This window comes from Ptychodera flava, chromosome 21 (genome assembly GCF_041260155.1).
Source record: "Ptychodera flava strain L36383 chromosome 21, AS_Pfla_20210202, whole genome shotgun sequence".
Classification (NCBI taxonomy): Eukaryota; Metazoa; Hemichordata; class Enteropneusta; family Ptychoderidae; genus Ptychodera; species Ptychodera flava.
In genome coordinates, this window is record NC_091948.1 from 21678401 (window position 1) to 21695310 (window position 16910).

Consider the following 16910-nt stretch of genomic DNA (forward strand, 5'->3'; position numbering starts at 1 on the left):
CCTGGCCAAGTCGAGAGTCGATTAAGTGAACAACTGTATGGGCAAAATTTGAATAAATTGTCGTCAATTAGTATAAATTTTCCAGTTTTAACTTGTTTCGATAGATGTATTGTTCTAGATTGCACGTGTATCGGGTTTGTGAAGGCCTCGGGGCATCAAATGTTCGTTCCGCTCCACTATACTACAACGGCTCCATCTAAAACGGTACCAGCATTGTAAAATAGAAAATTAGAGCGGAATGTTAACTTAATTTGATTCGCTATTGCCTTGGTAACAACGCAGCATAAAACTTAATGAACAGTATGGGCACAAACGTAAGTAGGTATAGATAGATAGATGGATTACATAAGTGGCGTTTTATAAAAGACTTATTTACTGTATATTGAAATTGGTAAATATGGATGCTTTTGTTAATTTCAACGTGTTTTTTTCGAAACATATTCCCTATAGCCTTATTTCTTTACACCAACCACCATTTATAAAAGAAAAAAAGTGTGAATATATTATTTACCAATAATTAAAGCCGAGCTACAATAGATCACCCATGGTCAATGTCATCTGTGAAATGTCCATGCTGACTAGATCGAAATATGCATGTGTAATAAGAAGTATGTAACATTCAGAAAGTCTACGTGTAAGTCAGGCGGCATCTTTCGGTGACCATCAACTCTAGCGACATCGCTATCGCCAGCAAGGGCCATCGTCACCATCTCAGGTACTGGCTGTCGGCAAACTACAAAGAACCAACTTGAACACGTGTTATATCTGGTTAAACATATCAATTAAACCTGCGCACAAACGCCACTTTGAACCGATTGGTTCATCCTTTCTATTCGGTATCGCATGCCGGCTGAATTTTCACTCGCCTATGTGGTACAAGTGCTTTGACCTGAATTAGTCATTAGCGCCGGAGAGCGCCCACTCTGCAAGTCCGTACGCAGCATCCGACCGTCAAACAATCAGGTGTTTTTGTACATCGCATGGTAAGTTCTATACGTATTTGGAAGTGAAGAATGCCGTTTTCTCAATGACGACAACAAAATCAAGCCTTCGAACAGAACACCCTGAGCACTTTAAAAGCTCTGAATTAAGCACGCTGTGGACCGGATGAACAACGGGTATCGACTCTCATTATGTTCGGCATAATTACTAGTTTTATGGAACAATATGGACGTCGCTAATCTGGGGAGTGGAAACATGTTGCACATTTCACTGTTAATACTGTTATTGACTGGTAAGTGTGTCCGTTTATGTACAATACAGTTATTATTCAAATTACATTAATGGCACAATCAGAAATGTGTTGTAATAAATAGGTCAGTCCGTGTTGCTGGGCTATTTGGACTTGGGTGTCGTCTCATCATGCGGGCTATACGAGTGGTTGTTCAGTAACAATGACGATTCAACATTTTGTCGAGGATAGAAGGTTTTTCTTGGTAATCATAGACCCGAAAAAGAACCCCCTCCCCCACAAAAACAAAAGAAACCCCCCAAAAAACAAAACAAACATGTCGAAACCGTTGCACAGTAGTACATGGTCTGATGTAGATGTGACGTTTCATAGCACGCACTTGTTCATTTTTTTAACACGATTGGAACTAATTTGGGATAATTGGATGTCTTTAAAATCTTCAAATGTTATCTCATCTGCTTTACTTTTCAAGTTACACACTTGTTGTTCTCAGTAATTTGTAATATTGTGACATTCAGCTATAAGGCAACTAAAACTTTTGAGAAATTTGAAAAATATGAAAATCAGATCGTCCCAAATTACAATCGTGCTGCTGGTATACATAAGTGAAGGACAGGCATGTGGCTTGTCAGGCCAGCATGGCAACCTTACAGATTCGCGAATTTGAGAAGTTGACATGCCAGGGACCTTAACTGGAGAAATACACTCACTGCCATGGACTCAATTTCGGCAGATCCTGTATTTCAGTGAAGGACACGGCATCCAGGACAGACCGAAAAACCGAAACTAATCAATGATTCTGCCGACAATGAATAATCACGATCGACTTTAATCTCATAATCGTCGTCACCTAGTCGTTTTTTTAAACAGTCACGTTAAACGGGTGGGACGTTTCTGTGCCGTTGACAAAAAGCTTGGGTCCGAGACACATGTATGGCAATATTGTGGTTGGTACTGGAGCCGCCAGCGGCGCTTTTGATAATGCAGCAAATCGTTCACTGTGCCTACGTGTAAAATGACTGTTACCGTCTAAATTCACTGAAATATAAAATCAACAAACATTCAACACAATATGGAACATACTGTATTGTTTGCCCTGGTCAGACGCCGAGTAAATTGTAAATAGACTGACTGATCGCGACGATATACATGAACATTTTCATGGCATGCCTTTGATGCCGGGAATGTTCAGCGTGCTTTCACCCCGGGACTCGAAGACTATGACTGTAAAACTTATGTTATTCGCGCAATGTCAAACATGTACGTGCAGGCTTATGGCAAAATCACTGAACAAAGCTAGACATGTCATCTTTTCTTATCCCCTCTGACATTTAGAAGCACTAGAGGTGTATTTAAAGACGTAAACTGTCTCAAAGCGTGCTTCGTGATGTTGAACAATATTTCTGATCTCCAGTACAATGTATTGTTAAACTTGTCTGAAGACAACAACTTTTTCTTACCATTGAAGGGCCTGCTATGAATATACCCAGTGTCGTGTCACTCATAGGTAACATGTTTCAAAATTCAAAACTAGTTTCAACATAGGGGAGGAAAGGGTGCGGGGCACTTGGTTCTGAATTCAGTGTAGGTGTACCCTGGGTGCTTCAAATCTACATTAACATAAGGGGTTTGAAAGTACACATTTTTGGCCAAATGCAGATGTCAAAGCTACACATTTCCTACCAAATGATGAGTCACACCGCCATCGGGGATCAAAGTCGCGACAACTGAGTCAATATCAAAATTTCTGTGGTCAAAAGCTATACACTACATGACGCGAAAAATGGATTAGGGTCAAATCGTGGTACAGACATGTTTCTATTCCAACGGGGGTACCTCCCTCCCGGGAAAAATATTCTATTAAACAATTTATTGGTCAGTGTGCGTTTTCAAAGGCAAGAGACCCTGGCACTGAAATGATAAGGAATCAAGCTGGAGAGGCGTCAATCCAACTTGTTGGCTTCATTCTTGAATAAATACCTTGCCTATAGTCACGGTAATTGTGAAGCTACGTATCATGGTCCCGCTTTGGTTCTACCCTCGACGTTCCTGAACGAGTTTACTGTTTTCGATGAACGCAGTCACGTTTGGGAAACTTTGAAAGAGAGCAGTCGCGATTAAAGCAAATCCGAACATAAATTCCAATAGGAATGTATGTTAATGATTTTCCAGTACAGCCTCGCTATCGACAAGGTAGCTACAAGATACATGTTGGGTACCAGAAAGCACACTGTAGTGGTTTATCGGTTTTCTGTCAGCGAGGCCAAACATCTGTCCAGTCGACCACTCCTCTTAGCAATTCTCGGAACGCCAGTCTCTGTAGTGACCTTTTGAATAATACAAAATCGCAAAAATTAACTCCCTAGACCACGAAAAAGTGTTATCAGATTCACGAGAGGCTATTTGACCTATCACTGAAATGCATCATAAACGATGCATGGTATGTATGAAAAACAAAACCGTATCACAAAATACAGATTACTCATTAATCATGAATGCTTATGCTGTGTAGACCGTTTAATTGTCTCTCTCTCTCTCTCTCTCTCTCTCTCTCTCTCTCTCTCTCTCTCTCTCTCTCTCTCTCTCTCTCTCTCTCTCTCTCTGACGAGTATTCCAACGATAGTGAAATGTCATGATTCTTATTTTTCCCTAAATGCGCTAAAGTGAAATTTATCACAACAGTAAATTGCAGCTGAAATGTGTACTTTTGCGCAATTATTTACCAAGGCAACCGATATAGTATTTTGTACAGTTGTTCAAGCCGCGATGTTTCAGTGAAAGTATTCAAAAGGACAGAAGCAAGCTTTATTATTATTATTATTATTATTATTATTATTATTATTATTATTATTACCATTATTAGTTTTGGAAAATAAGCAAAAATTACAATAACAATAACACTATAAAACAGTGACGAACACTATTAGAACTAATTTGGGATAACTGGATGCGCGTATTTTTCAAATTTCTCAAAAGTGTAAGATGCCCAAAAGCTGATTGTTGCAATATTACAAATTACTCATAAAAACAAGTGTGTAACTTAAAAAAGAAAAGCAGATAAGCCTACATTTGCAGCAGAAAGTGACATGACTTCACTATCCAATTATCCCAGTTCAAATCGTGTTGACGTGAAAAAGGCAACAATAACATGTTCAAGAGATGGCGGCCGTAAGCATTCTTGGTCTCTGTAAAAGATAACGGACATTCCTGTGTTAACTCTATGGAAGAAAATAAAATTTTGGATTTTCGAAAAACTGAGACGGTGAAAGTTTTTCTTTCTTCATGAGGTTTAAAATGAAACCCCCACAAGAGGTAGATCAGAAAAGAATTGTAGAAATTTGAGATTCCGACTATCTGTCCCCGAGGCGCGTTCTACCTTAATTGCTGAAACACAACAAAATGAAAGTATTGTCATAATCTTCAAAACTGACAGAAAGAAAATCAATATTTCACGTTCTCGGGACATCAGCGTCCATGGACGCGATAAATCCCGCGAAATTCTTCTCGCTGAAATTCATCAGCGTCCACGGAAGCGATAAATCCCGCGAAATTCTTCTCGCTGAAATTCATCAGCGTCCATGGACGCGATAAATCCCGCGAAATTCTTCTCGAATTGGACTCTAAAAATATTGGCGCAACGAAATGCCAGCACGGTATCGAAAACATAGTCTGACTTGTTTACACATTTAAAAATTCCCCAGAGTAATTTATCCCTCATGAAGGTTTTCCATAATACCCACATGTTCTATTGTATTTCAACCCGTCGTAATATTGAGCTGTTATTACCGTTTTAATTTATTCATGGCTTGGGTTTTAAATTGTAGCATGCCAAACAAGTAATAATTTGTACTTTTTCATCTGTTGTAATGTCGGTAGAAATCAAAGTATTGCATGTCATTTTATTGCATTCTTTATGGCGTTCGTATTCGTCATAGCAAGATACTGTATGAATTGACACGCTAACTCGCAAACTAGCTGGGATCAGGTATTAAGCCATATTTTCTATTCTGAGTTGATAGCTCTGCTGGTTTAAGATAAAATGCGCCTCGGAGACAGATATTCCGACTTTCAAACTTTAATGATTCTATTCTGATCTATCACTTATGGGGGTTCATTTTAAAGCTCTTGATGTAAGAAAGCTTGTTACCGCCTTTGTAGTTTCCGAGAATCGAAAATTGTATTTTCCCCATAGAGTTAACCCGGGATGGCGGCCATTTTGAATTTCAAATGACGGCAAGCTGATATATTGGGTAATTTGTTTCTCTAGTACCAAAATTTGCATGGTTATCCCGATTTTTATTTTTGATTTTGAAAGAGAATGGTTGAAATATTCTGAGGAAAGTTACAGCAAAAGTTCAAGTTTTTCCACTTCCGAGGCGCATACTACCTTAATCTCAAAATTTGTTCAATACGACAATATCAGTGTTTATCTTTGTCATGATTCAGACAAATCTCTAGAATATATGAATGTAGATGACAATAATTTTGGCTTTGTTTTTGTTTCGTTTTATTAACTTGTAGTTGTAACTATGTATCTGTCTTTTTTGCGTTTCAATATGTAACCTAGAACCAGAAATTTTGATTGAAATAAATAGATGCAAAACATATAATTAAGTAGCTGGATAAATCAATCATCAAATAAATATGCCTTTTCGGCAGAAACAGACTCTGCTTTTTAAAATTTGTACACTCTGAGTCGTGAATGAATTTTTGAAACGCGACGTCGGACATTGCTTTGCAAAGTGACGTAACGGTTCGGAATTAACTCTGTTTTCCCTCAAACTTGGATTGCCATATTGGGACGAGTACCTAAGTGTCATGAAGATACATCCATTGCAGATATTGTTTTGCTGATTCTGTTACGAAGATAATGATCAATTATGAAAATTGTCCGAATTGTCAACTTTTGATCAGTTTTGTTTTGTTCCTATCAAACAAATTATTTATAGAACCCGTATATATTGCCAGTGTCCACGATTAATACTCGCATAAGGCATGTTGGTGTAAGACACGTGTCATTGATCCTCACTTCCCATTGAATTCAGACTTCAAAGGTGTCAGCTTGCCCACACAGCTCCAGTAAAACTGGATCTATTTTGGTACACGTTACTATGAGCAAATTGCTGATGTCTCAATGGAGTTTCTGGTTTCCATAATATGTGAAAATTCTTGCGTCATTCTAGAATAACTTAGCTTGTGTTACCGAATCATGCATTGAAAATTGCCATCAGTAATAAGGCAGGGCAGACGGAGACAGAAATAATACTGAAGATGTGTATTTTACTTATGATTTAACAATACTAAATGATGGTTCACGAGCATTCTCGAGAATATTTTTGGTAATATCCGTGCTTTCCGGTACGTTAAATTTATCTAGGTCTCCAAATACCAGACCTTTCGCAATGCAGGGTCACCATTTTCACCATTAGTCACGTAATTCTTACTTAATCCGAGGCGATATTAAAGTTTAAAACTTTGAAGATTTTTTTCCACACAGTTGTTTTGTCGAGCGCTCTGACAACGAGCCGTGCAAAGGTTGGTCATTTGGTTAGAGACCTCAAGGCGAACTATTCAAAGAGCGTCCGACCTGTCAAAAATAGTTCAACAGTTGTCGTCAAGCACCGTATGACACCGATACAAATTATGGATGTCGTAAGTATCGGTAGTCTATGTCAGTTTGTATGCCTGTGTGTGTGTGTGTGTGTCTGTCTGTATGTATGTATGTATGTATGTATGTATGTATGTATGTATGTATGTATGTATGTATGTATGTATGTATGTATGTATGTATGTATGTATGTATGTATGTATGTATATGCATGCATGCATGCATGCATGCATGTATGTATGTATGTATGTACCAATGTATGCATCCATCTGTATACGTATATGTATGTGTGTGTGTGTGTGTTTGATTGATATAGATGTAGATATATACACACATACATATATATATACATACATAATACATACATACATAATGATATTTGTTCGATATATTTTGAGGTAAAATTTCTCTTGATGGCAACACATAAGCTACAAATATCTAGGTTCTATCTGTGTTGTGTAATGCTTTCTGCTCCCTCCATTGGAGTTAAAGGGAGGCGTCGTCGGAACTGCGCTAACACATGTCGTATGGGACCCGTACGACCAATGTAAACACGGTATCCAAGGTACGCTGGCGCGGAGATTGATGCAAGTTGAAACCTTTTTGTCATTATGTACACCGTAAAATTTTAATGCTGTAGCTATGTTGACATGGTCCATCTATATATAGTGCATGAAATACATTGTTTGTAAAAAAGAAAGTCACACATGCGCATTTCCGAATACCCCCCTCCTGATCCCTTAAATTTTGAGTGACTGGAATACATAATTTGAAATTTCTTCTGACGTCTTCTTTGTGTATTTGCTTTTTATTGCCCCAGGATGAAAGGAACCAGGTTATTATACTGAAAAGTTGGTGCGAACAGGTGAGTTTATGCATGCCCTTTGGTGGGTTCGGCACCACACAGATGTATTTATTAATAGTATGAAAGCAAATAGCTGTTTGTTGCACATTTGATGTTTACTTTCATATTTGCAGCTGTCGCCAACACACTGTATGAATACGACAACACCCGTTTGAAAGTTATAAATCACGTACTCAAATGGCCCTGGCCTTCTGTTCTGAATTCTCAGACGATGACTGGTTGGTTGCCTAGCTGACTGACTTAACCTAAAAACAGTCATAAAATCGATTCAGCAAAAAGTGGTTAAGTATCACATAGGCAGTTTGGCAAGCTTATCAAATGATACCTTATTTTTCTTTTAATCCTGAAGACATGTTGTGGAATTAATGCGTATTCTCCGATGTCAATAATTTATGACGCTAACAAAGTATATCATTCATGCGGCAGTGCGTCGTGTGCAAGTATATATTGTCTCATTTATAAATGCAACAGTTGCCTTTCCAGAATTTTATTTGCAAATCATCACTACAAAATGTTAGGACAAAATCAAAAATAGCTTGATTGATAATATGGCTCAATGGACCAATTTACTACATCGCCTTGATGTATTTTGAAATTAAACGCGAGCCATGAAATCGTCGCGCTGTAACCATTTCTAATGTGTACATTTGGAAACATGTCACGACTTGCTAACTATAGCGGAAAACATGAGCGACGAATGTTGATCTACTCGACTTTAATTGGCTGTGCAAATTAAGTGTTAGGCTCTCATGTTCTAGTATGACCTTAACCTGTATATACGGAACATCTTAATGCACTGCAGCCACCAGTTACGGCAATCTTTTACGTTATTTTAACTTGTGAAGATAAACGGCGCAATATATCGTTTGAAAGTGGCTATATTAGGGATCTAAAATTGGCATAGAGGGGTCAGAAGAAAATTGATAGCGCGAAAAAAATTAGGGACCAAGTTTTATAACCAATCTTGTTTCTAGCAAATCGGATACAAACTCTGCCTTGCGTCACAATGAAAATACTTCCGTTAAGAATGCTTTATTAGAGCATCAACTGACGAGTGATAGAATGCAAAGACGTTAGCTTATCTGTTAAGTTGACCCTTCAGTCAGTTCGAGTTCGCACACTCAAAATGTGAAACGCATTTGCCGCGGTGAAAAGTGCCGTATTAATGCCGGTACCTACCATAATCTTTGGGTTTATTTTTATGAAATTTATTACTTGACTGTGCAAGGTACAGAATAACTATGATATTTTGTTTTATGTATTGAAAAATCCCCAGCGAAATATAAATATTTTCAGTTCGCGCCTCGAAAGTGAAAAACGAAGTTAAACTTTTGCTCAAACTTTCCTCAATGAAATTTTCAACCATTTTCTTTCAAAAAAAAGAATAAAAATCAAAAGTTAACGTGCAAATCTTCAGTTTGGCACAAGAGAAACAAATTACCATAAACGTGTCGATATTTGACATTCAAAATGGCCGCCATGCCTGTGTTAACTCTATGAAAAAAATTAAACTTTCGATTTCTACAAAAAAAAGGTCGGTGAAAACTGTATTTACTCCATGAGCTTCAAAATGAGCCCTCCCCTTAGTGGTAAGTCGGAGCATTATCAAGATCCCCCGGTCATATAGTTAATACACAGGGTATAGCAGCCATTTGCAAATGACATAAACGGTAAATTTTAAGTAATTTGTTTTTCTAATCGCAAAATTGAAACAGAGACCCCTTGTTTTATTATTTATGATAAAAAGAACAGTATTTAAAGTTTTCCGGAGGAAAGCAAAAGTTTAAAACTTTCTGTTCCAGGGCGCTAATTAATTAAACACAACCTAGGTCTAAGTGCAGGCCGGCGCCATTAAAATTATATAAGTTCCAATCTAACCTTGATATCTGTCTATACTCTCATATTGCGCTTTAACAATATATGCATCTCATTAGACCAGTTCATTAAGATAGAATCAAGTCACTATTTTACATCCAAATTTTAACCGAATCATTTTGGGCTTTCTATGACACATTAAGTATAGTATTTCAAGAGGTAATGCTAGGCCAGTATTCATGAATATGTAAACATTCATAAATATCAAAATCATTTTCACTTCAGAAAATAATTAGTCCTCGTTTCACAAAGCTGTTTTACTAAATTGAATCGACTAAGCATTCCTCTCCTTTGAAAACATCAAGGAAAGGACAGCGCGAGAGATTTTGGGATCAGCAGAAACCAGCACTTGATATTTCACAAGTGATCATTTCTTGTGTTGCACTGTCTTTCGTTTCTTGTGAAGTTGAGTGATTCCATTTTTACTGCAGGCATGGAGAGATGACTATCTGACGTGGAACGAAATGGAATACGACGGTGCACAGGAAATACAGTTACCCGTCAGCGAGATATGGCAGCCAGATATCGTCCTATACAGCAGGTATGGTATACTCGCTTTCCGATGCCCAAGTAAGAATTTTTAGTGTAGGTGCGCGTCAATCATTCTCTTATCTGTAATTTGAAAATGATTTCATATTTGATAATAAAAATTGAACAAATTAAGTATATGCATGTATGTACAAAAAGTATATGCATATATGTACATACATGTTACATGTATACATGTACATTGTGTGTATATGTGTAACATACATGTTACACATATACACACAAAGAACATAAACACAGACACACATTATATGTATATGGTTTCACGAATGAAAGCAGGAAGGAAAGAGCGCGAGCAACCAAATGTATGAACATCACCGGAAAAGATCAGAGGTTGTAGACTTTTTCTAAAACTTTCATCGAGGAAACTTCAAACATTTCTTTTCCATAATCAAGAATAAAACTTAAGAGTCAACTTGCGAGATCTGGTGCGAGAGAAACAAGGTTCTTAAAATTTACTGACATTTTACATATACGCCACCACTGTATTAAATCAACAGGGAAAATGAAAGTTTAGATTTGCGCGATATCTATATTGTGAAGTAAGCGCACGCAAGAAACATTCCAGCAGAGAATTGTAAAAAATTGAGAGTCCGAGTATCTGTCCTCGAGCAGCGTTCTACCTCAAATGCACATCAATAAAGTACTTACGAGCAGAAAAAGTTATGAACCATACAAACAAATCCGTAGTCTCTTTTTTTCAAATCGTTACTTCGAGTGGTTTTTTTGAGTAATCATTTTTACTTTTTGATATTTCTGTTACTATTTCCCCGTTTGTATTCTTGGCCAAACCTGTGCTTTAATGTAATAAAATGCAATCTTATTTTACGGACTCACAGCGTGGACGAGGAGTTCATCAGGCACTACGACACCGACGCCAGAGTGACGTCATCGGGACAGGTGATTGCGCTGCAACCGTTCATGTTCAGATCGAGCTGTTACATAGACAGTACCTTCTTCCCATTCGACAAACAAAACTGCCTGTTCACATTCGGCTCTTGGTCGTACCCACTGGACTTGATCGATATCGTTCCCAGCGCCGGCAGCAACATCGACAACTTCATCGACAATGGCGAATGGGACGTCCTGGCGATGCCCATAAACAGGAGCTTCTACGCGTTTCCGTGTTGCCCCGACGAACCGTTCAGTATGATCACGTACACCATACGCATGAAGCGGAGGTCAATCTTCTACGTGTTGAACATCATTCTTCCCGCTTTTCTGGTGTCCACCTTGGTCGTGATTGGCTCATTTCTTCCGTCAGACTCCGGTGAGAGGATGACCTTGAGCGTGTCCAGCATGTTATCCTTGATGGTATTACTCTCGACTTCAACAAGCTACATGCCAACAAACTCTGAAACAGTGCCTTATCTTGGTGAGTCTTCAAACTGATACCTTAATGAAAAACATTTTGCGTTTGCTGGCCAAGGGGCATTATCATAGCCATGTCAACAGTAGCTCACCTGAAGTGAACTTTGCATAATCATAGGTAATAAGGTCGTATGTGCCTCCAAAGTGAAAGACTTAAACTTTTGCTCAAACTTTCCCTAAGGAATCTTTCAACCATTTTTTTCAAAATCAAGAATAAAAATTGAGCAAATTTTGGTAATGGAGAAAAAAATAACCTAAGATTTACCGAATATAATAAATTTAAAATGGCCGCCATGATCCTTGTGTTAACTCTATGGAGAAAAAATAAATTTTCAAATTTCGAAAAAATTAAGCGGGTCAAAAGCTTTTTTGTGCCTAGAGGTTTAAAATGAAACCCCACAAGTGGTATATCAGAAAAGAATTGTAAAAGTTTGAGAGTCCGAATATCTGTCCCGACGCGCGTTGTACTTTAATCAAATGAAGCTTTTAATCGTTTTAGGCTTGCAGTAGAAATAGAGACGAAAAATGATTCTTGTACCTTGAAGCAAAAGTCGTGCCCTTGACGATTCTTGTGAATATTATCGTAACATCAAAAATGCCATCTAGTGAAGGAATGAGGAATTTCGACTTTCCACTAAGAAATTTCTTGTTTTTCATTTTTCAGAGCGATATCTTTTTGTCACTATCGCCTTGGTGACAGTATCGTGTGGCACAACAGCTATGACGCTCAACATGCACTTCCGGGGATCAAATTGTCGGAGACCTCCGCTGTGGTTGAGACGACTCGTTCTGCGGTACATGGCTTGGCTTCTCTGCGCTGACGTCGCTGTGCGCAAGGACAGTCGGCGAAGACCGAAGAATTGTTGCTGGAGCTTTCGGGCCAAACACGCTTTCGATCGTGATAGCAAAGATGGTGAATCATCGCATGGCAGTGTCATGGAGTCCGGTGAAGGCGTCCCGCTCGCCTATTTGAATTCCAGTACATCAGTTTTAGAGGACTTTCCCGGGAATTCGGTGGGGCACGAAAAGAAACAGTCGCCCGGAGGCGGCAGAGAGGGCCGGGAGGACTCCGACATTTACCAGGAAGAGTGGAAAGAAATCGCCAGGATGATCGATCGGTTGTTTTTATTCATATATGGCACTGTCGTCATCACGCTGACTTCTGGAATTTTGATTTATATGACGACAAACACCCAGGAAACAGAACCAGAAAATATACACGGTTTCTAACTGCCCGTGCTAGTGTGAAGCGAATTCACAGAGCGCGTCTTTCACTTGGGCCTCCCGTTGAATTTGACACATGCGCATTTCACGACAAGTTTCCTCGGTCTTCATCATTCCAAATATCATATGATCGCAAAGTTGTTGAGGTGTTGAAAATGACAATCTACAGAAATAGTTAAAAGATAGATTCAAAACATTTGACTTCTCTATATGTATCTTTTCTTATACCCTGGACCAGGTAAAACTTTCTTTTGTCAGTTCTGTCTGAAAGTACAGTGTATTAGACAATTATGACGACATTTGTAAAGAAATTTGTACCACATCATTATGATTATTATGTAACTCTTTTTTATGAGTTCAAAAATTTAAAAAAACACTGTTTCGCTGTGTGATATAGTAAAAATTACAGTGCTTTGCATGGACAAATGTCTCGCTACTCAAGGCTGCTGAAGTATGACATACAGTTGCGCCCCCTACGGTGGAGCCGAACATACATACGGGCAGACGAGGAGAGCCATGAAGGCATGGCATGGCGTTCATTCACAATCGGATAAAGTCAAAGTACGAAATAAACATATTATTATTATTATAATCGGATAATTGCAGCTACGATATCTAGGTCAAAGTACGTCAGGAGCCCCATTGGCTGTTACATGGACAAATTTATCGATTTCATCCGATGAAAAAAGCGTGCTGACCATGGGCGTGTGTCATTCACTCACTCTTCTAATATTAGAATCTAACTTGCGATTTTATCCGATATTATCCGATGAAACAACATGTCGGGCATCTGCCATTTCTAAAACCCGTCTAATAGACTCTAACTTAGAAACTGGAGAACACCATTGATTTTCTCTGATATCAATCGACACTGACATCCATAAACCTTCAGTGATATTAGACCATATTATCAAGTTTATCACACATTATTCAATAAAACAGCGTGCCGGGCAACGATCTATCACCCACTTATAATATTAAGCTCGCAGTTAGACATCGTGTTGAACAATATTATCCGATGACACCTGGTCCAATGTCGCCGTATCCTCATGGATGTGACGGTGAATTCTGCCGGTTACTGTCCACAGTAAGGCACTAAAATACAACAATTGTGATGACATTGGATACTCTCATACCATTAAGCGACATCTGCGACATGTCAGTATTTTATTTCAGTATCTTTTGTTAAATAACACTTTTTCACTTAAAAATAAATGCAATGCTTTTATTGTTAATGAGACACATTTTGATGCTAAAATATAAATTTTAATCAAATATATATTCTGCAACTTCTAGTACCTTCCCACAAAGAGTTCATTTGCCAATGTTTATCAACACCCTATTCAGGCAAAGAGTATAGAAATACTTCCCTTCAACATTGAAAACGAGGTTACCATCGCCTTTATCGGTAATATATTTAGCCTGATGGCTCGATAGAATGATTACCATGAACTAATTTTGTTAATATTGACGTCTTTTTTGTCTAATATACTGCGAACGAATACCACTGATAACTCTATTGGCCCAACAGTTTAAAGTAATAAGTTGTCATTAATTTAGAAAATGAAAAAAAACCAACAACAACAGATAACAACTCCATCAACGTTGAACTTTGCCAGGTGCAGACCAGGTAAGGGAAGGGGGACGGGTACCTTTGTCAAATCACCCTATAGAGCTTGGTGAAAGACTTGGCAGTTAGTAATTTCCAAGATTTCGGATTAACCCCTACCCCGTGGGTGGAGGGACTGTGCCCTGGAGTTTTAATCGCCCTTGGAGTTTTCTTGTAAGACGAGGACGCTAGACACGTCTGGGAAATGCCAGCGCCCTCACACGTCTAATTAGAATTTTGCTAGTTTCATGTGACCCCATAGGCTTGCCCCAAGTCTGTGAACATACCAATATCAAAACACAGTAAATTAGAGCAGTATACTCTGGCAGACTGTGACGTAGATAGTGGCTTGTTGGACAGTTATCAGTAATGCATACACCCGAGAGATTTAAACCCAAGCCATCAAGGCCGCCAGCCCTTGCGCACTTTTCACAAACTTTACCAACGGTGAGTTGAAAAAATAAAGAAATCTAAATAACTACCACTACCGATCTGAGGAAGACCAAAATGCTCAGTTTTAAATGTATTCAAGGGGGTGCTTGTCAGCAACCCCATATTTTGAAAAAAGCTGAAATTCGTACACTTTCCAACAAAAATGCTATGTTGCATTGTAAATAAGGTCTGTAAGCAGGGAAGTATGTAAAGTTGACACAGGGGATGTTTACTTAAAACTGAAAGTTCATCTGGGGGTCAGTACCTACTAAGTTAAAGTTCGCACGTTGATGAATTGTCAAAGCTCTTGTACAGGTAAAATGCGTGGGAGCAGTTAGACGTAAAAGCCTTACGCTTGGAATGAAAGTTGGATGACTGCCATAGCCTGTGCAACCTTGGCATTTTAAACATATTCGAATGTCATCGGCTGTAACCTCCATAATTATAATAATCTCTATAAATGTAAAATCCACCATAATTGTAATAAAATGCACCCATAATTGTAATATCCCCATAAATGTAACAAAAATCAACCATAAATGTAATAAAAATACCGACCATAATTGTAATAAATGGTAACCACAAATGTAATAAAAAAATCACCCATAAATGTAATACCTGTCAACCATAAATGTAATAAATCTATTTTAACATTACAATTGAAGCAGCCCTTAAATATTTATGTATGTAATAAAGGAAAGCAACTCAACACTTTGTTCATATCCTAATTTTGCGTTTAGTGTGTTTTTTTTTGTATTTTGAAAGTGTATTTTGCGTTACGCTGTTACGTGTGTAGAACTGATTGGCCACAGCGAGACACAACAGTAATCTGCAGGCCAGTGCAGTCGCTACTCCAAAGTGGAGAGACTTTATAACAAGATGATCCTTTTACACTGTTTTTTGAAAATTTGCCATATTTTCTTCATCAGTGACCTCAAATTAATCTTCAGTGGATAAATTGTCTGGAATAATTGATAGATTGTCTGTATTCCTATGTTGTCCCACTTGATGTTTGTTCCTTCAATGGGGATGCTAGGATGTCTAATTTGCTCTACTGTGTTCAAAGTTGTGTTTGCGTTGTGTTTACTTGATTGAACTATAGATATATGTTCTTGTCAAAATGTTTTATGTCATAAGTTTCTGTATATTTCTCTGTTGTTTGTTCTGAGTCGTCTGTCGTAAACTGTGTGAGGTATCACTGGTTGACTGGCCATTTTTACGCTTCTCCATTATGTCGTCTTTAGTGTCTATAACTGCTGTTCCACTTCCTCTATCTCACAGTTTGATCGGTACCTCGCTGTTTTCTGATAGTATTCCCTATGTATTCTATTCTGGGTTTTTTTGAAAGGAAACCCAGTTTCCGGAAGTATGAAATAACATTACACCAGTCTTATTAAAGTTTATTTACTCGGGGCATTGATAAGCAAATGATCATATTATTACATTTATGGTTGAGTCTTATTACATTTATGGTTAATTTGTTCATTACATTTGTGGTTCCGGGTTGTTACATTAATGGTTGACTGTTTTCTAACCTTTGTGGTTGATTAATCACAATTGTGGTTAATGTTACATTTATGGTGATTATTACATTTATGGAGGTTACAGTCGGCTACATGTATTGTCTGCCAATTTATCCGCTCAGTTTTCAATGGTTGGGGCAACGTTGGCACTCTACTGACGCGGTATCCAAGGTGAAATTGCCAAAGTCATAGGGGACTGGAAAGTTCAGCATATCTCTCCTACATTGATGATATGTCAGCATTGGCCAGTGCATTCCAGTTAGGTCTACTTTTCCCTACAATTATTATCACATCGAGTTCTTTTGGACATCTCTGTGGGAGAAAGTTCTTATGTAACTCAAGTTTTGGTTATTCATGAATTAACGAAGAACTTATCCTGTGTGTATTAAACAGACTGATATGTTGTCTCGTTCCTTGTTTGCTTATTACGCTGATGACCATTAAAAAACGTATTTCTTACAGAGATGAAGACTTAAACTCCTTATTGGAGCAAATGGATATTTGACCACTTCTTCCGTTCTAGGTTCGACCACTCGTTAGTTCAACATAATACCTGTATCTTTTCTTAATAACATCATTATTTCTTGTTTTATAAAGTAAATGTCTGTTCTTATTAAGTTACAGTACAAATTGTTGGCCTTACTAACACAACGCATAATGTA

At 38.1% G+C, this 16910-nt stretch overlaps 1 protein-coding gene across 1 annotated transcript; it reads left to right on the top strand.

Annotated features, from left to right (window-relative positions):
• The first annotated feature begins 881 nt into the window (after positions 1–881).
• LOC139121724 (neuronal acetylcholine receptor subunit alpha-10-like) lies at positions 882–14748 on the top strand. The gene is made up of 6 exons (XM_070686846.1): positions 882–1234; positions 6690–6844; positions 7621–7665; positions 9972–10081; positions 10929–11464; positions 12125–14748. Exons 1-6 carry the CDS (start codon positions 1168–1170, stop codon positions 12688–12690), a joined length of 1479 nt encoding a protein of 492 aa, XP_070542947.1. The 5' UTR covers positions 882–1167; the 3' UTR covers positions 12691–14748.
• The last annotated feature ends 2162 nt before the right edge of the window (positions 14749–16910 follow it).

Bases quoted from the DNA above. Each gene is read 5' to 3' on its own strand.
- LOC139121724 (XM_070686846.1), top strand. From the start codon at position 1,168: ATGGACGTCGCTAATCTGGGGAGTGGAAACATGTTGCACATTTCACTG. The intron at 1,235-6,689 runs GTAAGTGTGTCC...TTTTCCACACAG, and splicing joins GTTAATACTGTTATTGACTG to TTGTTTTGTCGAGCGCTCTG. The intron at 10,082-10,928 runs GTATGGTATACT...ACGGACTCACAG, and splicing joins GATATCGTCCTATACAGCAG to CGTGGACGAGGAGTTCATCA.